This window comes from Patiria miniata, unplaced genomic scaffold (genome assembly GCF_015706575.1).
Source record: "Patiria miniata isolate m_02_andy unplaced genomic scaffold, ASM1570657v1 HiC_scaffold_4, whole genome shotgun sequence".
NCBI classification, from domain to species: Eukaryota; Metazoa; Echinodermata; class Asteroidea; order Valvatida; family Asterinidae; genus Patiria; species Patiria miniata.
Window position 1 is genome coordinate 115,593 of NW_024037071.1, and position 24,355 is coordinate 139,947.

A 24,355-nucleotide genomic window follows, 5' to 3' on the forward strand; every position below is an offset into this window, starting at 1 on the left:
CCCCCCCCCCCCCCCCCCCAGCGGCACTGAATACACGTTATATTAAAATGAATTTTCGTACACTCATTTGTCACGGTGTTTGACATCAAAAGATTTCATTTCATAAGAAAAAACGTCAAATTATCAAGCTATTATGACCGTAACAATACAGGATTTAAATTGCAACGAATTCAATCCTAATATAAGTCAACATGACCCGCTGAGGATGTATCGCGCCCTCAAGTGAAGAACCGATGCAAGTGGTGAAGACCACTTGAGGGCGCCGTAAGCGTTCGGATGATGATTTGCTGCGCTGAACTGAACTGAAAAAAGTGACATGCATACCGTACCGTACGGTTCACTGACTTCGACCGTTACCATAGTCATGATAGTAAATTCTGTAGCTCATCGGCTCAATATATTTGTGTAGCCTAATTCTGGTCTATGTATTTTACCCAAAATGCAAATGGAAACAAGAAATACCCCGTTGGTGTCCTCAATGGTCCAAACACGGTCCTTCGAGAGAGTGTTGGCCCCCATTGCAGCCCAGGTAGGCCAAAAATTCTATTAAAAATGATAGTGGATATTTTGCCGGAGGTAATGACGGCAAACTAACGTTTACTAAAGGTTTGCCGGCGGCAATCCATATCAACAGAGGGCGCTGTACTCTTTAAGATAGGGCTGAATTATAAGATGTATTAAATTCCCATCAAAAGTTGTGTAGCACGTTTGGTGTCATGGGTGTACAGTGTAGTGGTTAAGCAAAGGCTTTAGTAAGCGGGATGACTCGGGTTCGATTCCGACCGCATCACATTTTGAAAGTTTTTTTTTCTCATCCCCAAATAAATAAGAATATTCTTCTTTATTATTTTAACATGTCTCAAACATTTTTTGCAGAGTATTACATTTTCTTTTTCAGATTTGTGGCTCTGGAGGATTTTTTTTAAAAGGGAAATATAGTCCGAAATTATAAAATGGTCTGAATCCCATCTTGTGAATACGAGGTTACAACTATAATTTTTGCATGGAGCCAGACTAAAATTTGTCACCGGAAAATGTTTAAGTACAAAAAAACAGTAACTGCGCATGTTCAGTGCATATCCGGCAAACTAACGTTTACTAAAGGTTTGCCGTCTCCGGCAAAATATACACTGCCATTAAAAATAGAGGTGTCCTAAAACTTTGTAAAAGTAAGGATTAGTTTACCGCGGTACTTATCACGTTTCTCGTTCGGAATAGAGATTGCCCACTAACCTTCCTGAATTGTCCTGCCTTTTGTGAAGAATAACTCTTCCTTTTTAAATTAATATAAAAAAAATCTGACGGTGGTGTGGTTTATTCTGTGTACGATGCCTGTGAAAATAGACATGCGCGGAGTGTGCGAATGGAGGTGGACTCCCTATTATCGCGGTATGTGGGAAGTGGGTTTTAAAATGAGCCCAACTTTTTTATTCATAGTTAATGTTTGACCAAAACATCCCCTGAATAAAGTCTGATATTTTCCCTGTAATGTTCAAGTTGATTACAGACTATGGGAAAAGTTCCATACTCGGATGTCAATTTATCTGCTGCCAAACATATTTATTGTCACCTCGCCTTGTCATTTGAACCAAAAGAAATCCAGGAAGCTGTGTAAAGGTGAAAAAAATGTACTCAAAATGTGTTTTTAGAGCACATTTTGGATGCATACGTCGTGCAGAACTAACTTGAAGCAGCCGGTCAAAACTGATTGTAGTGGCTGAAAAGACAGCGGTACGTTATACACGTGACATCAACAACCATGACGTCGCATGAGCCTGCCAATGATAGTTCAATACGTCATTATGAATATTTATTTTCTCATGAATATTTAGTTTATTTCAATGGATACTTCAAATACGTCCAAAGATTGATGATTGCAACAGCGATCGTGCGCGGCCTAGCGGTTAAGAGTCTCGTGTATCAAGCAAGCATCAGAGGTTCGAATCCCGATTAAGTAACTGACTGATTAATAAATAGGAATTAAGGAAAGGAGAGGGTGAGAGTAGAGGAGGGAAAGTGGAGGAATAACCGTAAAAGATGTAACTTTTGGCGCTAGAAAATTAATTGAAAAAAGTGACGTCCGAGTATGGAATTTTTTCCGGCAAGTCTACTGATCGGCGATTGAGGGCGCCATTCACTTTACACGGTGTGCCGTTTTATTTTCGCAAACGCGCGGTGCTTGTTTTGATCCTGTAAAAGTTGTTACAGTTTAGCGCTGCAAATATCGTCGTTCGACTTCATTTTACATTTGCAGCTGAAGAATGGGAACCTGACAATGGAACTTTCATGGACAGAGCACCATTAATGATTTATGTTAAAATATAAACAGTACCCTTAGCAGACACGGTGAGGGAAAATTTTGCAAGTTTTGGAAAATGTTAATATTTATTAAAATCGTTAAAAGTCCCGAAAGACACAACATTTTTTAATCGTCCTTTTTATACAACTTGGTAGAAAATCCTTGATGACTGGTGAAGATGGATAAAAATCGCCACTTGAAAGAGTTTTGGCTACGCAAAAAGAGAAATTTCCCATGCTGCGATAATAGGGATGCCGCGATAATAGGGAGTCCGACTATACCTCTTTTTCTACAAATTCTAGAATTAGAAAGAAAAGGGGTAGGCCTAGGCCTAGCCCAGGTGGACTCCCTTTCCTCCCTACGTTACAGAGGGAGTCCAGGATATGAAGTGCTCAAAACCTTTTCTTTATAAAATCGTATATCAATTATTACTTCTGAAATCAGAAGGCTTCTCTCCGTCACGGCGTCAGCTGACGGAGAGAAGCCTTCTGATTTCAGAAGTAATCAATTATCATCTCAATGAAGGTGATTCAATTGCAAAAATGATGATAAGACATGAATCTGGGACTGAGAAACATTTCCAGTTGTGCACTGGGTGACAAATGATGGCCAGATATGGGAATCTTTCCGGAAATACTTCGAAAATTTTCGTGACTCTCCATAGACTTTGTACACAACTGCTGAAGTAGCGTCAGGTTGCAACATTCTTTCCATAATTCCATAGGGCCTATATGGATGTCACTTGACACCCTGTGTACAAACGGTATGACTGAGTAGGCCCATATATGACTTTATGAGCAATGAGACTGGTCTGAAAAACTAAGAGTTTTCTCCGCGGAGAATCATAGTTCACTACCGCTTTCTGATGGCTGACCAGTTATTGCAGGAAAAAACTAGTGGCGTACGTACACATGTATGAATTCTGTCTGTAGTGGTTAAAAGACTCACCGAACAGCGGACTATTGGCAAACTGGAAAAAAAGATAGGAAAGTCATAGCTTGAGTAACTCCAGCCCCAATGCTTATCGCATTAGAGCTGGAGGCACAACTACATGTACATTAAGAAAACTTGATCATGTCGATCGTAGGCCCAAAATCCGGGACTGTATATCCCCCAGTGTATCACAAAACGGTCCATTTTCACTCTATTATCCCAACCCAGACATGCCAGATTCTGGAATGTATTATGGAATCTGGGTTGGGATAGCAGAGGGAAAATGGACCGTTTTGGAATACACTGGGAGATATACGGTCCCGGATTCCGGGCCTCTTATGATCTATTTTTTTTAACACAGTTGTGCCTTCAGCTCTAAATGTGATGAGCATTGGAGCTGGCGTTACTCAAGCTAGGAAAGTCTGATTTTCTTTGACAGTGCTTTCAAAATTACAACTAACATGACTAGCATTAGTTTATCTGAAGAAAAAAAAAACTGCTTTTAAGTTCTATGGCCTGCAAAAGTCTTAGGTATTGAACAGTCAGCTGCAAAGGCCAGTTTTGAACAGAGCTCATAAAAAATAGAGGTGTCCTAAAGATGAGGATAACCCTATATATGATGGAAAAAGTGGTGTCAGGTTGCAACATTCTTTCCGGTAGGCAGACCTGTAAACATGGCGTCAATAACTATGGTATGCAATGCTCCAGCCTTGCGTAAAAACACTGGAAATTGTCACGCAGCACAATTATAAGTGCAATTGTAATTATACATTGTACATTGTACTTGCATTGTGAAAGGTTTCTGTAAATTCGCGTTAGCGTAGGATCTTGAATTGCCAAGAAATTTGAGGGGAAAAAACAGCCTCAACACAACAAACGTACGAGCAGAAGTTTTGAGTTTCTGAGGTCAGAACTTTTGATTTTCTGAGGGAGACCTTGCTTTTATTACGCGGAAATTGCCAGAAACTATAAAATAGGCCTAAAACTTCAAAAAAATTAGTTCTGGTTGCACCAAAGAACTTGCACAAAAGTGCCAAACATGACCTGTTGGGAGACCTTTTCTTGTTGATGACATTGCAGGTCTCTCAGTTGATCATCCTGAATGAGTCTGCCGAGACGGAAGGGGGCAAGCTGCCCAACTTGGTCCCCTTCGCCCAGCAGGTGCTGCGAGCCACGGAGGACTTGGCCCAAGTCGGGCAACATCTCATCAGCCAATCCACAGATGAGGTACGATGGAAAAACAATGTTATTAAACAAAAACAACAATAAAAACATTCAAATATACAGCTTATGCGTAACAGCCATGTTCGAGGGCATCTGCTGTTTTTTTTAATTAAGTAACAATGAAAACGCAAAAGGTTTAACAAAGGCATTGCCCTCTAAGATGGCTGCTATACATGAGGTATATAAGGGTCATCTCATTAAAAACCCTAACCTTCCCAAATCCTGCAAAATGCTATTTGCCATTTAATGGAGCATTTTGCAGGATAAAGGTTACATGGAAAAAGTGTGGCGCATTTCTGAGGATGCACTGTGTCAAGGTCTTAGGCCGGAGCTTGTGTTGTTTATGTTACCTGAAATCCTCCGCACTGCTCCAGGATGGCACTGGGTCTGCCACAACATATTGACAGTGATTGCTGGAGGATTTTGCAGGATTGAGACAGTGGTGACACTTCCAAGGACCACATTCAAGAAATAATGGATGATTTTGGAGGATAGTGTCTGTATGTTATTTTTACATGGAGACAGTTGGATGATTGTGCAGTCTTGAGGTTACATCCTAGCAAAAATGCCTAGGGAGTTAGTGTTATCTCCAGGATAAATTGCAGACAAGCTTATCTGCAGTAGGTCTATAGCAACGAGTATATCAGTTTCTGAGCAACTTCCTTGGAATCTGTCCACAGATTATAAGAATTCTTTACAAACTTCAGAGCGGGAAGATTCCGGTGATAAAACTCCTGTGAAACTTGTTTATTATATTGGCTAAAGTTAATGTATTTACAACGTGACAATGCAGAACAAAACAAGGTTTTCAATGCAACTATTGCTTTTAACACTTGTCCAACTTCCATATCACAAGAACAGGTGCAATTTATTTGTGAAAAAAAAATGGACAAAACAACAGACCGATCCGAAACATGTGAGTTTCGCCCAAAACACAAAAACACTGACATGTGTGCACGTGCGTATCACGAGAATGGCTGGAGCATTCAATTTGGCATTAGAGAGTGACACGTGTTGTCATAGCTGTTGCTGAGGTGCACAGTGGGCGGGGCCTAATAAAAGTGGGAGGCGCAGCAATGCAACAAAAAGCAAACCAAGAAATGTTTTCAGCCTACAACAAATCCTGCTCCTTTTTTTGTGTTCACCATCTGTAATTTTCTCCCCTCAAATTGGCATGCTCAGGAGCTCTGCGCAGAAATGCCCAAGGCCTGTGACCGAATGAAGTCGACAGGCCGCAACGTTCTCATGGCCGTACAGAGACTACAGGCTGAGCCTCACTCCGATGCCGCCAAGGAGAACATGGTGACGGCTGCGAGGAGACTACTACAGGCAACTGTGAAGGTACATGTAACTGAACCCCAGTTCTCATCCGTAACAATAAGTAAGGGATAGTAAGATACAATGTATGGAGTGTTTAGGCTGGTAGTGGAGCACCGTGGTCCAGTGGTTACGGTGTTCGACTCGTGGTACGTGGGTTCGAACCCTGACAGGGAACATGGTGCTTGTGTTCTTCGGTAAGACACTTAACTACAATTGCCTCTCTCCACCCAGGAGTGTAAAATGGGTACCTGTGAAAGTAGAGACCAGATTGCACTGATCTGGAGCTGCTGCAGAAAAGTTTTGATCAAGTTACAGTCAAGAGTATTTTTTTTTTATTATTTAAAATGACTCCTCCAACCTAAAACACACTTCTCTCAATTCTAATGACCCTTTTTTGTTGTTATTTTAGTAGTATCTTTCGGTAGAAAATGCAGTTTTCTTACACATTGTACATTTGATGCAATGCGAATCAATGCGGTTTTATGCATTCACAATGTGTTGTGGTGATCGCCTCAAATCAAACCTCTGCCCTCTATCCCCAATCATGCCAATACTCCTATTGGTTTTATGTGTCGCTTACTAGTTTAATAAGTCCAATATCCTAAAAGTGGATATTTGTTTTGTTATAGGAATGGGGCCAGTAACTACACAATTGCCATAATTGTGAAGTGCTTTGAGACCGTTGAAAAAGCGCTGTATGAGCGCCACATTATTTTTATTATCAATTATAATTTTCCATTTTTTTAAAAAGAGGTTTCACAGTTTCATTGCTTCATACATGTAGTCAGTTTTGTTATCCTCCACATCGAACGCATCACAGCATTGTGCTGTCTGCTACGGTATTTTCATCATACACACTCAGTACAAGTAGATGTATGTACTTTAATTCTGTACAAATGCAAAAAAGTACAGCTGCATATCGAAGTCCAAACTACAGCTGTTGCAGAATTTAGTGATGCAAGAGTTGTTCTGATGTACGAATGTATTCAGAGCTCATTTGCATTTATATTAAGCCATCACAACACAGCTTTCTTGGGGGGGGGAGAGGAAATTTTCACTGTCATAAATAACCTTTAGGGCAGCTGCATATATGATTGCAAACTCAGTTTCGAAAACACTTTTCATACGTGCCTGTTTCGCCTGTCAACTGCACTAAAGGTCCTGCTTGTGTCGGACGGTGCTGAGGTCCGTCGCATCATCCAAGCCGCCCACTTTGTGCTGGACAGACTCCGCCTCCTACAGTCCCTGGAGTCTATGAAGGCTCTGGTGGTTGCCTTTAAGGTAAATTTCTGAAGTGACAGTTTCTCTTTCCTTTTTTCTGAATTGTTTTGGAAACATCCTGTGGTGCAGATGTTTTTATTTCAGGTGCATGTTCGTAGAATTTAAAGTAGATGGCATGGATTTTTGAATGAAAATGCAGCGCGATAGTAGAATGCAGCCAGCAAAGGAGAGTTTCAGTTAGTATGAAGAAAATCATCATTAGCGCACAGTCGTGTTTTACCTTCGTCTGTTGACAAAGCATTGTGTTTTCCTTTGTTCTTATAATATAACACTCTCCCACACGGACTTGTGTTCGATGAACGTTAGAACAAGAATCCGTTGTTCTGTCTTTGACTTGCTGTCCTCGGGGTAGTACTTGTACGTACTTTACATACATCCCGAGGACAGACAGACAAAAGGACAACAATAGATTCTTTGTTGTCCTCAAGAGTTCACGTTTTGTTGAAAACGGTCCTCAATCATGAGTTTGCATTCTTAGACTATGGGGAGTGTTATATTACAGGGACAAAGGAAAGACAATGCCTTGTCCTCGAGAGTTGTGTAAAGTACGACTGTCCACACTAGGTATGTAACGTAGGCCTGATTTTTTTTCTGCATTCAATAGGGGACGTTGAACAACAGAGGACAATTGGGTCCCAAATACCCAAAGGTCCCCAATTTAGAATCGTGTACAAAACATATGGGAGCCTCTTCCTAAAAAGTTAGAGTACAAACAAAAGAGGGACAATAGGGGGTTCCCCAATTGCAGGCAAATACACACTTGTGTGCGTTTGTTTATGGTGTAAATCGAGGACACACACGTGCAACATCATTGATGAATCGAGGACAGGAACCAAATCTAGGACGACCTCGATTAGAAAACGTGCACAAAACCAATGAGAGCTGTTGGAAAAAAGTTATGGTACAAGCAAAGGAAAAGGAAAGAGGAACAATCCACGATTTACACCATAAACAAACATGCTAGTGTGTGTGTGTGTTTGTAGAGAGCAAGATGAGACACCCATTTACTAATCGTTCACTGCCATTTTTATTGCATTGGCCTCAATAATGCACATTTTGAAAAATGCAAACAGATCTGAAAATTGCCACATAAAAGCTGTACAACTTCGATCCTAGTGTACAAACAAGAATGCTCTCATGAATTGTTCCCAGGATACTGAGTTTCATGCTTCCGTCTTGACTGTGACAGTCTGTGAATGATTGTACATTCCGTCCCGTTTATTTCAGGCCTTCACAGAGTCTGTGATGACGCTCAGCGGTCTCTGCGACCGACGACAGCAGGACCTCACCCAGCCGCAGACAAAAGAGAGAATCCTTGTTGCCATGGATACCCTACGCAAGGCAGTGCCCACGCTCAGCGCGGCCATGCAGACCTACGTCAAGTACCACGGCAGCACCCAGGCCAAGGTTGGTGACTCATTTTATCTACAGTAAACCCCGGCTTAACCGACATCGTACAATTCATCAAATCGCTCAAGTCGGCCATCTGACTAAAGTCCCGATTGTCCGTAATGTATTTCCATTGAATTTTTTATTTCTAAGTCGGCTTTTATAAGTCGCCATTTCGCTCAAGTGTTACTCATGGTCCCCTTTCCTTAAAAAGCGTTACAAAATCCTTTGTGTTAGTCGGCATTCAACAAATCACACATTGGTACGCATGCGCTCTGTCCATTTTGGGGGTCGTTTTATTGAATGACTAGTGCTGCAGTCAATGCATGCGTGGTGTACAGGACCACGGTACGCATTGAATTTGTTACTGTGCACGTTCATAATCGTGATGATACAATTCGAGGATTAATTTGCTGGATTCAGCTCAAGCATTAAGGAGATAATCCAGGGTAAATCAAAGCCAATTAGGGCAATGAATCATGTGTGCAAAAGGCCATTCATGTAGGTTGGCAAAATGACGATTTACAGCAGATGTCGGCATTCGCGTAAGTCGTCACAAATTCTCGGGTCCCGAGAGTGCCGACTGAGCCGGAGTATACTGAAGGTGTCTGACGTTAAGGTATTTTATTGCTGCTGCTTAAATTTTTGCCATTGACATGCTATGGGGAAAAGCCTTAGGCAAGACAACATTTCTTACACCATCCTACCCTTCCCCAGTTCAACGTCCCCCTAAAAAGACAAGTTTCTATAACCTTGAAATATTTGGTGTACATAATTATGTTCTGTAGGTGAATTGGTTTCTTAAACTTTTTTTTTTACTCTTTAGCATGTTATGTTGAGAACGCTTTCAAACTTTTATTCATGTATTTTTTTTGAGAGAGCAAAATACCCTAAGGCTGAAAACTTGTAGGAATAAAAAAGAAGTACAAATGTATTTACTTGTCCAGGCATCCTCAACTATGAACATGTCATGTATACATGCATAATGTTTACATACATTTATCAAATGTACATACCAAAAAACCCCTACTGACTCTTCCTTTTTGGCGACATTTTTATTTTGGCCTTAATTTTGAAGTTTAGATCCCAGCTAATACCTTATTACTCAGTGATGTCCTTATGTTGCTAAGATTCACAATGTAGTGCGCCGCGCAGAGTTTGCCACAGAGAGTTCATTTTCTCAGTGAATTGTGGGAGATGGTCGACGAATTCGCAGCGCGGGACATTTAAAATTGTTAGTTTTTCCGGTCAGTAGTTTCGTAAGCGTATGATTCGAGTATTACATGTATGTTTGCCCATTTCTTTTCTTTTTATCAATATGGTGTTTTTTTGTAAGGCGGCAGAACCCTATGCCCCAATCTATAACAAATTAGCTCAAGTTGTCTAAAGACACTTGTTCAAATGGGCCATGTTTTGTCGACTGTGAACTTGAAAAATGGACTCTCCATGGCAAATTCTTGGTGGCGCACTGCATTATGAATCGAATGAATTGGGTGAATGTCTTGGAATTTGGTAGATTGAAAAATCTCATTCATTTTACTCTCATGTTTTGTTCCGTTTATGAGCGAGCTCAACTTCTCTCATGCCCATTCTTTGTGTTGATTTTTTGTTGGCAGGCAAGTCGTGACTTTGTAATCAGTCAGGTATCCTCTGCCATCGCAGACATCATTCAGCTGATGGGGAGTCAGTTACCAGACTCATCGGGAGATAGGGATGATGGGGTAGAGGCAACAGCACAGCAGGAGATGCATCAGGAGGAGCCTGGCCACTTTGCCAAAAAACTTGACAAGGTTTCTATAAATGTCTTTTCGTTGTTTAACCTTTTGCCAATCACAACAAGGTACGACAGGTATACAAGTCTGCAGTGATGCAGTTGAGTCCACCTCGTTCGAGTTGGAGCCGAGCGGAGATCACGAAGACTCGAGTCTGAGCCATGTCCAAGCCATTTTTCTAGCCTGAGTCTGGCTCAAGTCCGAGTCCAAATTGTCAAGTCCGATCCCAGTCCAAATCCTGTCGCGAAAGGGTTTTCATAGCAGAATATGGGCGGGCCACGAGTACACTGTCGAATTAATCTCTTGTGATTATTCTACAACCTAGTAAGGTATCTAAAAGAAATTTTCCCAGGCAGGAGTTAAATGTGATCAGACAACAGATGCAGGACTGTTTTTAAAAACTTTTTTCCCCTCAATTTTTTTCTCAGTGGACTTGATTCGAGTCCGACAAGTAGTCCGAAGTAAGACAGAAGCCGAGTCTGAGCCAAGCCGAGTCCAAAAGGCCATGAGTCCAAGCTGAGCCACATCAAGTCTGTCACGAGCCAATATGGCCCATCAGGCCGGCGTTCATCTCTGGTTTCCTTGTCATGATACGACTCAGAATATTTCTATTCCCCCTGGATGGGATGCCATATCCATCGCAGGTTACTCCCCAGCTAATGCCAGTACCCATTTATACTCCTGGGTGGAGAAAGGCAAGTTGGGGAGGTGAAGCGGCCTGCCCAAGGTCACAACATATGTGATGAGATCAAGCTAAATGAGTCGTTTGTCGGAAATTTTTATTTGGAGATACAGGCCAAAATAGGGCCACTTCATCACATCACTTTATCACATCTCTTGGTTATTCCAACTTCCATAATTTGTGAACTAAAGATGGTATCGGCATGCGGTTTTCACAGCAGTAATGCTGAGATGGCCGCTCTTTTCAAATCTGTAATAAATTTTTTTTTGACTAGGGTCGACAAACGACTCATGTAGCTTGATCGCATCACATATGGCCAGCAGCTGGATTCGAACTCCTGACCCTCTGATCAGGAGTCACGTAACCCTAACCACTAGGCCACGATGTACTTTAATGATATAGGTTTGTCAATGTTTAATATTTTGCTCTCTCAGTTGATACAGCTGCTCTCTCCCAACCATCGCACGTTGCTGGACGGTGATTTCTACAACCACGTAGGGGATGTAGTTCGGCACAGTATGTCTGTCAGTGCGCTATCCAGGGACAATCTGCGGCAGCAGATCACTGCATCGTGCAAACAGGTTTGTCCTTAAGCTGATTTGATGGAGTGTCTAAGAATAGATACTTACTAAGCATAGATGAGATTTGCTTAGCAGAAATAGGTTATCTGCCAAAATGTCGTGACGATTGTAACTTATCTTGCTTCTATCACAAACATCTGTTCATGATTACAGCCATATGTGCTCCACTGACAAAAAAACAAACTTGTTCTCATTGATTGTCCTCTAAGATTTTTGAAAACGGCTGTCTGAAAGCAGTTTTTTTTTTCTATTTTGTAAAAAAAATCCATAAAAATTATTTACAGCTTTGGTATATTGGCAGAAATACCATATAACTGCTATCGTTGATATACTTTAAAGCATGAAGAGTGTGTGTGGGTTTGTTTTTGCATTCAATAGGGGACGTTGAACAATAGAGGACAATAGGGTCCACAATTCCTGAAGGTCCACGATTGACGATCGTGTACAAAACATATGAAAGGTCTTCCTAAAACGTTAAAGTACAAACAAAAGAGGGACAATAATTGGTCCACGATTGAAGGTGTTTACACATTTATGTGTGTGCTCTTGTATGGCTTTATGATTGAGGATAGACACACAAAGGGAGAACGAAAGATCCTTCCAGTTCTCGAGCGTTGCGTCTTTTGTTGAAAACGGTCCTCGATCGTACGGTTATGTGCTTAGTCTATGGGAAAGTGTTTATATTACAGGGACAAAGGGAAACACAAAGCATTGTCCTCGGGCTTATAGAAATTCACGACTGTGTGTGTTCACGAGTTGATCGTGTGCAAAGTGTGGGATCGGCCGCGAAGGGGGCAACTAGCCCTCCGTATGGAATCAAGAGTTTCTCAACATTTTGACAAGTATGCTCAAGTCCTAGGCCCAATTTCGACACGCTGCTAACCACAAAAATTCGCTTAGCACAAAAATAGCATGGCTTATAAAAGTAGGTTTGCCAGCCAAAACTCCACATGATGTATATTGTTCGTGATTAGTATTCAGCTGTTTTTTGCTTAGGATGAAAATCACATGGAGTTTGGGCTGGTAACCTGCTTTTATAAGCCAGACCATTTTTGTGCTAAGCAAATTTTTGTGCTTAGCAGCGCCGTGAAATTGGGCCCATGTCAGGAATCTGTCTTTCCTGACAACGACCAGAGCACACTTTTAAAAACGTTGGCCTTTCCACCATAATTTATTACATAAGAAACAATAACAAGGTGTTTCTGCAAACTGTTAAAAAGACAGGGTTATCTCTACCGTGCAAAGCCTCAACTCATACACTTTTATGGCTTCCAGATTTTGAAGCAGCGTGGCTTGATCCAGGACCGGTCGGAGGGAATCAAGGACAACCCAGACTTCAAACAGCTGCGCTCTGACTATGACCAGAGCTGCGAGCACCTAGCCAAGGAACTACTGGTCCTGGAGAAGCTGGTCAAGTTTGCGCTCATCGGGCAGACCGTCGATGCCTTTGTGGAGACAGTGGAGCCCCTGGACAGAATGGTCAAGGCCGCTACAACCACACTTAAGGTAGGACAGAGGCAAGGAGATGTAGCTTACCCAGCCTCGACTCCATGGTCCTGGAGAAGGTCCTGGAGAAGCTGGTCAAGTTTGCGCTCATCGGGCAAACCGTCGAGACTTTGTCTCTGGTGCGCGTTCCTTCACTAACCCCTGGCCGTGATGTACACGTAAACGATGCTGACTGGCTATTCAGAGCGTACTGCGCGCGCATTTCGAAGATTGCACGCCGGGCACGCCCATAATGCGCTCGCGCCGCTTTGCACGTCACGTCATGTACGAATATTCAAAACTGCGCGATGCCTGTACGATATGGATTATGGCAGCCTGGTTTTTCGCTAAAAAAATCCCTGTATTTGCGGTTGTAAAGGGACGAAAGGGGTACGTACATTTAATATAAATCTGTGCTAGATAACGCAACGTCCAAAGCTTATGTTTGAAAGCATTGTTTCTTCAAAAACACAACTTTCAACATTTTAAAGATGGCGTCTGCACGTAAAACGGATAAACTGCAGCCTAATTATAATGTGCCATATTTGGACACATTTAAATTACACAATTCCAGGGGTTGAGATTGCGCAAGGCATGATGGGAAACAACATGGCGCAGCAAGATCTCGTACCCATGGGAACGAGGTTGTGGCTTACCGTCTTCCTGAGTTGTTAATAGCTATTTTTTACCCCCAAAATGGCCGACCCACATTCATTGAACATAATGACCCTGTCAGGGCTCAATTTTTTCTTTTTCTGCATCTCCACTAGGTGTATATATTCCAAAAAAATAGTTCTGCTTCTCATTACATTGCTTTTTTGTGTGTTGATCACATGTAGGTGTCATGTAGTCAAGTGTAAAAGGTGGAAATCGATGGGTTCCCCCCCCCCACCTCATTTTCCCCAAAAAAATTAGGGTAGGGGCTGTCAAAAAAGGGTATGTTTGGCCTTACCAGAAATATTTTACTTCATGTCGCAATTCCGGTGGCATGGGTGGTTTGTGCGTAAAGCGCTCGCCTCTCACCAAGGTGACCATGGTTCGAATCCTGGCCGCGGATTGCATGTGAGTAGAGTTGTGCGTTGGTTCTCTCCTGTGCCACGTGGGTTTTTCTCCGGGCCCTCCGGTATTCCTCCCTCCGGAAAAATCAAACACTTTCGATCTCAGGCTGTGCTCCGTGGTCATATATGGGTCGATGTGGCCGGCAGCCATAGGCGCCTTTACGTGCCAGCGGCCCGACCACGTTGTAGCCGCGTCCTTCGCAATTCAGCACACCAGCTGCGAGTAAGGATGATTAGCCTCCCAAATTATTATTATTATTATTATTATAATTAATTTTTCGAGGATTTAAAAGCTGTATTCCAAACAGTGACATTTGTAGGATTGGCATGCAGGATTGAGCACGTTCACAGTTGTGGGTTCGAGTCCAGCCTGGGGTCATGGTGCGTGTGCCCTTGGGCAAGGCACTTTGTCACTCATTGCTTCTCTCCACCCAGGAGTAGATGGGTACCTATGAGGGCAGAGATGGTTATTGTGATTGAATTAGCTTCCTTGCGCCTAACAGGCAGCATCGAGCTGTATACTCCCCAGGGAGCTAAGATGGTATTTGGAATGTTTCATGGGCCCAATGAGCAGGGGTAATAATGATGTAGCGCCTTGAGCACCAGTCCTGGTGGATACGTGCGCTTTATAACTACCCACTGTTATTATTATTATTATTAAAGGGAATGTACAACATTTGCTTTTGCTGCAAGTTTCAGAAATAAATGGATTTGGAGGATTAGTATGTTACAGCAAATATTGTTAAACTGACTTGTTTCACTTTTTGGGCTTGTAGATGCTGGAAAAACCAAGAAACCTATCATGTTCTTGTAGTCTGGTTTCCTGACACCACTTAAGATGAAACAGGGCAATTTATAGACTTTGGGGAATTGTAAGGTCAGAGAATCAGTCTAGCAGGCTTGTACCCTTCACAAGTGTGTAATCAATTGCAAAGAAAATGCGGAATAACTAACTAGGATGCTATAGACTGTCATTCTCTAACAATCCAGAAAAGTATTACGTGATAATTTGATCATTTCGTTTTTTGATGTTTGCAAATGTTGTATCTTCCCTTTAAGTCCTTTACCATTTATTTGATACATTGATGACCGCAAGCATGTCTCGTAATAGTTCTGTGTCTTCTACATTTTTTGGGATGTGTGTTTTCTCTTCAATGCAGGAAAAGGGACCCCTGCGAGAAAGAGACTGCGTCCGAATTTTGCAGCCACTGGAGGACACATTCCACGAACACACAGACAGGATGTGCCAACTCGGTAGTTTTGCCTCAGCGAGTTGCACAGATATGCAGAGTGAGTGTTTCAATTGCAAATTCATATCTGCCATGCTTGTCTTCACTTTATAGTTTATAACATGGAAGGACTTTGTTTCATGTGACAGTTTTGGAAACAAGTTTACGATAGTTGTGTTTTGTAAGAAATTTTAGTTTGAGTTACAAAAGCTCTTGAAGTGTCGTGCAATATGATTTTGAGTTGATGGTACAAAGTTCCAAGATCTTAGACCCTTCTAGGTATTGAATGGAATGCATGGAATGCCCTGGCTGTGGTAATACTACATTAAACTCGTACAAATTGTAATGCTTATATAGCACTTTCCATCGTATCAACAATGTCAGCGTGCTTGACAGTTATTCCCCATTCATCAGGCCACGGGACCACTTGGCAGCCAATATTGGCACATTCGGTCCTCTACCCTCACAGGTACATGTTTATACTCCTGGGTGGAGAGAGGCAATTGTGGTTTGAAGTGTCTTGCCCAAGGGCACAAACACCATGTTCCTGGCAGGGTTCGAACCTACGCACCATCGTACATGAGTCAAACACCGTAACCACTTGACTGTGGCATTCTTGTGGGTAATTCTGCAGATTGTGGTTCGAGTCCATTGTGCAGGAATCGAGTACCTGTGATTAGGGTGAAGGCAGTTGTATTTGTTTAGCCGGTTGCACCAATGTGGCAGCATCAAGCTGTACATTCCCCTGGAAGATGATGTCTGTTGAATGTTTTCATTGGCCCAATGAGCAGGGGTATTAAAACCCTAACCCCTTAAAGTTTCCTCAGGACTACCCTGCTAAATCCAACAACGGTTATTTCCTGCTCAATCCAACAGAATCCAACTGTGCCTAATTTTTAGTTGCCTGCGGGATCCAACAGAGCCCAACTTGGCGTTATTGATCAGTACCCAACAGATCCTACTCTGAACATGTGTGTGTATGTTTGTACAAGGGGTTTACTGCTCAATCCAACAGGCTCCAACAGGTTAATCATATAGTTGGATCCTGTTGGACTCAGCAGGGTTTTTAGTGTAATGTGCCATGAGCAGCTGTTTGATGGATCTGGACTATACGTGTAATGTTTCTCCCCCTGTGATAGGAGCTACCAACTTGCTCCATTTGGTGAGTTCTCTGGAACAGCTGGATCCCGAAGTCTTCCCAGCATGCCTTGCCGTGCGTCAGGACATTCTGGACAGAGGGGCCGTCCGGCACTTGAAGCTGATTCGCCGAGAGTGGCAGAGCGAGGTGCAGCGATTGGTCGAGGCCTTAGATGACCTCATCGACGCAAACAGATTCATGGAGGTATCAGGTCAGGAAAACTTTGCATTACTTCTGATAAAATCAACACACCCATGGCAGTGTTTCATCTGCGAGCATTCCTTTTTATTCTTTGGTTCTCATTTCCAACCGACCCTATTTTGGGCTCCTGACCCAAGAAAGAATTTTTTTTATTTATTTCCACCGACTCAGTCCGAAACTTCACATACAAAAACAGCACTTAAAAACAAAATGAATATCAAGTTCAGACAAAGAGACTTTCTGTAACTGTCCCCTAACTTAGTTTCAACTGTTCAGAGAGATAGTTGGGACTGACTAAAATGGACTACAATGAAGTACCGCCACGTCCAGACAATACAGTTTTGTTAACATTCAGAATAAACTTAATAACATCATGTGCGGACCAGTGTTCACACCTAAGAAAGCATGTCACATAACACCTGTTCTTCAGTCTCTTCACTGGCTGCCCATTAAAAAAATGCACCACCTTCAAAGTTCTGTTGTTGGTCTACCACACAGTCCATGGCTCCTCACCAGTCTACTTACAAAACCATACCACCCCCACCCAGGCTTAGATCATCAGAGTCCTCCTTTCTTCAAGTTCCTAGATCCCGACACTCTTGGGGTGACCACAGCTCCTCTCACGCAGGCCCCACTCTCTGGAACAGTCTACCCTTCTCTATCCGTCAAGCTCCTTCTTCAATCTCCTTCAAACAAGAACTCAAAACCTACCTGTGCACACTCTAATCTCCTCTTCGGCTTGTACCTAATGCTATTTGGGTTTTTTGTGTGCATGTGTTAGGACTTAGCATTTATGAATTTTGTAGTTTGTATAATTAATTACTCATTGTAAAGCGCCATGAGCGTCACTGAGTAATGGACCTGTTGCGCTTGACAAGATGCCACTGTTATTTGTATTAATGATGTCCCTCCCATCGACATTTGTTTCCTGAGCATGATGGGATGTATTTTGAATGAAATGCCCCCCGGAGATTAGGCCAAAAAAAAAAAATATTCGGTCTCTGTTCAGACCAAAGTTCCGGAATTGACGCGGCCACGCGGCTTTTTTTTTTTTTTTTGGCTTTTTTTTTTTTTTTTCAAGCTTGGATTGTACAGACAAGGTGGTTTTTTTTTGTTTTTTGGTGTCCTCATGTACATTGGTGTACTCCATAATTTGCCTTGGTGCTTTCGATCATTTGCCTTGGTGCAATTTCCCATTCCTTGGTGCTCTTTGGTAAAAAAAATTGAGGAGGTGCGGAAATAGAGGGCGCTGTTGGAGCTACCTCGGAACATTTTGGAAAAAAAAAAGATCGACGCGCATGATTAAAATCGATGCGCGCGCTGACCAGAGACCGACTTATTTTTTTCTTTGGCCTTACCACCTGACCACAAAGATGGTGGTATCAGTCAAATGGTCTATGCTTAGAGTCCCTACCAAACATACTCTACGTTTCGTCCTACAGAGTCTTACATGGAGGATGACCTTGAAGACTGTCGGCAAGCTGAGGTCATCGCTGACCGCGACCTCTTGTCCGAAGCGGCCAATAACCTCCTGGGTCGGGCCAAGAGGGTCATCCAGGTAGCGTGCAATCAGGTGGACGGGAGCGAGGACCCGATATTCCGCAACGGGCTGAGGGTTCATATCGACCAATTGGAGAAAGGTATAGATTGTGACTCAACCCATCAAAATCAATCATGACTCGCAAGTGTTCGTTACCTTATCTCAGTGCAGCTTTCAGATATTGAAAAACTGCCAAAACTAAATCCACATTATAATTTTCCAGACAGCAATTTATGTCCAACTCCCTAGAAAAACAAAATTCTGAGTGAGACAAGAAACCATTTAATACAATGTATCAACACTTCTTTCTGAATTTGGAAAAAAGCAAAAACATTATTGGCAGTGAAATTGCGTTGCATTCCACAAACCCCCTTTATGTGGTCCACATTTTGCTGCTCATATAGTTTTAGAGGAAAAAACTTGATAAATACACTTTGCTTAATTGATGTACAGAGAGTTTGCAGGATTCTTTTTTGGAAAAAAAAAGACAATTTAACAAACAAAATTAAAAGTCAGTTGTTGAAGACAAGGCGTATATTGATATTGTTAACCTTATAGGTGGAAGGAGCCCAGATGTGTGAATACATGTACTATCGAGTGCAAGACTGCATGGTTCCGCCTTAAAAATGGTTTCTAATTTAGGTCACTGTATTAGTCTGTAGAGAAGATCTTGTTAAGATCCAAACGTCAGGCAGCTTACATTCTTTTGATGAAAATATAACCTTTTAAACCTGCAAACTTTATCGACTAAATGTAAACGAAAGGATTTGTATACTTGTACAAAGTTAGTAAAAATATATTAGCCCTGACCCAATACATTTCAGTCCAACACTCATATTTCTAGGTTTTGTGTCAATATTTCAATAAATTACAATGTGTTATGACATTTTTTCCAGCAATGACACTCGTGAAGAATGGTGCGCAAAAGGCCCTCTCCCACTTCCAACTCAAGAGGGCGCATCAACAGCTGACAGAACGAGGGCAGCACCTGCTGGAGTGCGTACACATAGTGGCTCAGGCAATCCTGGGCAGGGATCATCCCGACATCTTGAATCCGCTGAGGGAGGGCGTGAACAACAGGCGGAAGCAAAAAGCTGAAGGTCAGTATAAACAGATAATGCAGTTCAAATAGGCCCTGTTAATATGCCATTTTTTTTATCAATTATCCGTTCCCTTTTCGGTTAGGTGTCATGTTGTAACATATCCAGGAAACTGAACAATATCTAGCACAATGCTTTTGCCACTGAATCAGACATGCCACTTTTCCGGTTTTAACCAGAATTCTGGTTTTTAAAAAAAATCTCACAAAATTGCGTTTTTTTGTGGCCGTCAAAATAAACCGGAAAAAGAGAAGAAAAACTGTGGAAATGCGTTGATTTTTACCTTGTTAGTGCTCTCGATTTAGTACATTTAGGCGCATGCACGGCACAACGTTGTTCGTTGAAGTAGTCTTAAAAATAGTCTTTGTTGTTGCTGAGCCTGCATGCGATACAGGCGTGCCAACGTACTTCACGTAGTAAACGGCACCTCGCGGGTGCTTCACTGCGTGCGGGCGTGTTGTGCGCTAAGCACACAGAGCATTCAGCCTGGAAATCAAGTCTGTCATTTCAATTATCAGTGGTTTCCGATCGCAGTGATATATGTGAATACAAAAAAACGCCAGGTACCAACCATGTTTTCGCCGAGCGCATTGAGTAGTGCAACGGTTATGTACACTGCGCCGACAGCATGCAGTGCAGTGTTGTGGAATCATGCATGTTTCATATCGAATATTACGTTGGAAATTCGGGTAGGCAGAGTAAATATTAGGATTATGGAGAAAGTCAGAGTGATTGAACAAACCGACAGCTTAAAGGCCATAGAAGCAAAATTAAAAAATAATTGGAACTGGGCTTGGCTACAAGTACAAGATAAAGATGACAATGGGGACTCAATTTTGTGTCGGACTCGGGGCGGAGTGGCTTTTTCACACACACAAAAGTTCCGGTTTTTCCAAGCAGCTGTTCCGTTTTTTTTTTTCAAGCAGACCAGGTTCCGGTTTTTTCAAGCAGACCCTGTGGCATCTCTGTGAATGGGCCTTCATGATTGAATTGACAGCTTGCCCAGATTGGTGTATATGAAAGATGTTCATTTCATTTCAGAGCTTCAAGACCATGGCGGCGACGACGCTGCGATTGCTCCTAGACTCCGCTTCTCCAATGTAAATTACTTGAGTAAACCGCTGCCGGCATCCGCAGGAGTGCTAGCCTCCGATCCAGCCGCCGATCTCACTGATGGTCTGTCGAAGCTCAAGTTGTCGCAACTCTCGCCAGATACTCGGAAAAAAGGTAATGAAGAAAAAGTTTAACGTAACTTAACTTGTAAGCAGATTTGATTTTATTCTTGGAGGAGAAGCGATCATAAAAGAAGGGAAGAATACTTAGCTTGGTACTTGGTACTTGGTTGGTTCTTCTCCTAAGGACTTCCACAAGGGAGTATAACTAGGAGGCCAGAAACACCGGGGCAAACCCCTTTTCTTAGCGATAAGTGGGTTCTTTTACGTGTGTTAGGCCTTATACAACACACGGGACCTCAGGCTTAACGTCCCATCCGAAGGACGAAGCAATAATATAATGGTTAAGTGCCTTGCTTAAGGGCACAAGTGTCCAGGCTCGGGCTCGATCCCACGCCACTGTTGCCTCTGAAACACCAGAGCATGAGTCCGGTGCTCTTAACCGCTAGGCCATGACACTCCAATGCAATGAATGTTACATTTGATTGATTCCATGCTGCTGGTGAATTATATTAAAATCTTGATATTGCTTTAGAGAACTATAATTTTTAGATCCCTATCGCGCTAACTCTTTGTTTCCTTTTCGGAAGCATCCGTGGAGCAGGCATATTCATTTTCTATTCATTGTGGAGTGCTGTGGCCTCGTGGTTAAGGGAACTGGATTTCTGGCCTGTGGGTAAAGCTGCGGGTTGTGGGTTCGAGTCCAGCCGGGGTCATGGTGCGTGTGCCCTTGAGCAAGGCACTTTGTCACTCATTGCTTCTCTTTACCCAGGAGTTAATGGGTACCTGTGAGGGCAGAGATGGTTATTGTGATTGAATAAGCTTGCTTGCGACCCAGGGAGCTGAGATGGTATTTGGAATGTTTAATTGGCCCAATGATCAGGGGTAATAATAATACTGTAAGCGCTGTGATTTAGTTTACTAATAAGAGCGTTCTTAAATGCCGATTATTATTATTATTATTATTATTCATGTGCGTGTTCCACGTGGTTAGCTGAATTTGAAATGAGAGTACAAAGCAGGCAGCTGTATTGGCGCGGTTTCGTGTATGAACAGAAACTCATCAGAAGCGCATACATACATGTAAGCGTAATGGCTTCATTCGTAATTGGGCATAATGGCTTCATTTTATTCATTTATGCGGGTATGCAAATATGTATACCATGCAGTCCACGTCCTCAAACATGTGAAGATTTCTTCATTTTTTTTTTAAGACAAATGCCCAAGTTCAAGTTTCCTACGCAATGTAACTACATTCCAAACATTAAATTATGCAAAAGACCACTCCAAAGCCGAGAAAGATAATAATTACAGGAGTATCAGCCATATGCTTATTCACATGCCCATTCAGTAGTCCTGGCAAATCTCAGTTGTGTATATGTTTGGCTAAGGATGACAAGCAATTGTTTGGCAAAGGGATTACAAAGATGAAAGCTGGCAAAGGGGGTTGAAATGTCAATAGCGAAAAGGCACTTGTATTCGTTATCGAAGCCGATACGCCCGAAACCGAAACGCACAATCAGTTAATGAGCATTTCATTTTGCTCTGCGCAAACAACGCAAACGCATGCATGTATCCGCTGCAGATTTTTTTTGCTGTGACGTTTTTTATCTGTCATGATGCGCTTAGGTTGTTTTTGTATGTTGTTCTTGCGTGTTGCATTTAGAGTACACTTTCAAAATTCACTCCATCTTATTTTGTTATGTTCTACAAACACGCACATGAATTCAAAATGTCTGCGCGCGGGACGGCTCCAAAGTATCTCTGCGCATAAGAACAAGGAGTAAGCGCTCTAGTAATTTAATATAGCTCCATGATAAAAGCTTGAAGTTTCCATAGATTTTAGCAAAAATGGACCCAGCAGGCGAGGTACATGAAACACTGTGATGATTTAATATACATGTAGATCTCAGGATATTTCCAACTTTTAACTGTATCCAACAGCAGTGACCCCAATGAGGCTGTCCTACCCCATGGCTGGACTAATGAGGGCGCTGTTCTCTCACGATCCAGACCCACACAGGGTGGACAGGCTGTGTGTGGAGGCAGAGAACAAGAGTTCTTTCCTGGCTAGTCTTGCTACCAGGGCATCCGATTGCACACAAGATCAGCAGCTGAAAGGGTAAGTCTGATATTGTGATATGAAAAATGCATGTGGAGGAGACAACTGCTGAAGCTGAGACTAGTCTTGGTCGTGGTAATTACATACAGGTCTCACAGTTTATAAGGTTATGCATTACAGCTCTTAATAACATAACATCCCTTGATATAAATATTCAAAAATAATAAAGAGGTTTCTCAGGCCAAACGTTTAGCACGCTGGATAGGTCATCAGTTTGTGCAGCTTTGTCATGTGTGATACACAACTCGCTATCTGCTACGCGTGTATGTCGTGCGCTACTGTCGGTGTGAAACGTATAGTAGATTTTGGATTTCAACCGTCTTTTCTAGATTTAATCATATATGATTGACAAGATGAATGCTGAACAGATATGTGCCATTTGTCTGTATTTCAAAGCAGCATTCGCTCTTTTCATGCTCTGCCATCAGCATGCAGAGCCTCCATCTGGCAACCTTACACAATAAAAATAGCCGGTTTAATGATTTCCTTGTATACACGGGAATCACTGAACCCCGACACTGGAATCACTGAGCCGGCTATATTTATTGTTTAAAGTTGCCCGGTTTTGCATGCTGATGGCGGAAGCGTGCAAAGAGTGAATTAGCTGGAGATACAAATTTTTCACTGGAGGATACCGTTTTGGATTACTGCCTGTATTCGCAACGGTTCCGATAACTAACCGTATGTGTTCACGTCCACGATGCGTACACATACTGAAAGCTAAATGTACCTGGTATGCATATATTTCAGTTTAAATGCGAAACCTCCCTAATGGCTCAAACACAAAGCACGTTTATCTGAAATCTGTAGCCTTAAAGCTACAGTCCATCATTTGTAATTTGTGCATTTTGTTCGTTTGAAGCAACAAAAGAGTTCAAAATCTAATGAAGGATACTGAGCAACTAACCTGATGAAGTTTCAGCTAAGCTTCAGCTGTACATTCCGAGAAAAACAGCATTCTAAGATCTCAATTTCAAATCAAAAGTTACTGAATCATGTTTTGAATTGTTTTGAATTGCAGCTATACGCGTCGTCGCGCACTGATCCGACGAATTATAACAACCGCGCGCGCGTGTGCGTCGTTCCAATACTTGTGCGCGCTGCGCTGAATAACAAAATGAACTACTAATTTAAATTTTCCTACGGTGCTTCTTAAGAATCACCGTTGGAAATGCCTTCTTTCGTTGATTACTTCAAAATGACAGCTTCCCAGAAAGAATAATTTCACAGGGAGTTTAGTTCCCTTACTATCTTGCAACCAAGTTTGTTTTTCAACAATAATTACGCCAGTTACTTTTCGGAGGGCTGCAAATGATGGACTGTAGCTTTAAACATGTTAAAGCAGAACATTTATTGTTGATCCATAATCAGTCTGGTTTTCCTGATATTTTACAGAAAACTGGAGTCTCAGGCACTTCAACTCATCTCCAAAACCGCCCAGTTGGCCCGGCAGGCAAAAGCCTCCATGGCAGGCACAGAGGCAGCAAGGACAGACGCGAATCTCTCGTCCGAAACCTGGACGTCGTTGGTGGCTGCCCTTCGTACCAGCCTGATGGACGTGATTGGCTGTTGGGGGTTGCCAGGCAACAAACTGATGGAAGAGTCGCTACGTGGCGGGACAGACGGCCTACCTAAAGAGGTCGGCCATTTTGAATATTTAGTTCATCAGTGTAAATTTGCATTTTATCTTCTTTGTATACTGTCATTTAATGCCTTAAAAAATTGGCAAGAAATTCATTGTTGTATATAACATCCCCCTCAACCCCCCCCCCCAAAAAAATTCCTTCTCCAAATCTTACAGTTCTATGAAAGATATTTATTGAAGCCCC

The 24,355-nt window shown here is 42.3% G+C and overlaps 1 protein-coding gene across 1 annotated transcript in view; it reads left to right on the top strand.

The window, feature by feature from the left end:
• Positions 1 to 372: 372 nt before the first annotated feature.
• The window catches only part of LOC119739970, a gene marked incomplete at its 5' end in the record, with an annotated part of 41,931 nt that continues 17,948 nt past the window's right edge, over positions 373 to 24,355 (top strand). Inside the window, 15 exon segments of the mRNA XM_038215136.1 lie at positions 373 to 529; positions 4,313 to 4,459; positions 5,639 to 5,797; positions 6,935 to 7,057; positions 8,285 to 8,464; positions 10,063 to 10,236; positions 11,335 to 11,481; positions 12,757 to 12,987; positions 15,185 to 15,314; positions 16,393 to 16,602; positions 18,035 to 18,232; positions 19,029 to 19,232; positions 20,274 to 20,459; positions 22,349 to 22,526; positions 23,922 to 24,165. Of these exon segments, the coding sequence (XP_038071064.1) occupies positions 440 to 529; positions 4,313 to 4,459; positions 5,639 to 5,797; positions 6,935 to 7,057; positions 8,285 to 8,464; positions 10,063 to 10,236; positions 11,335 to 11,481; positions 12,757 to 12,987; positions 15,185 to 15,314; positions 16,393 to 16,602; positions 18,035 to 18,232; positions 19,029 to 19,232; positions 20,274 to 20,459; positions 22,349 to 22,526; positions 23,922 to 24,165 (2,601 nt within the window).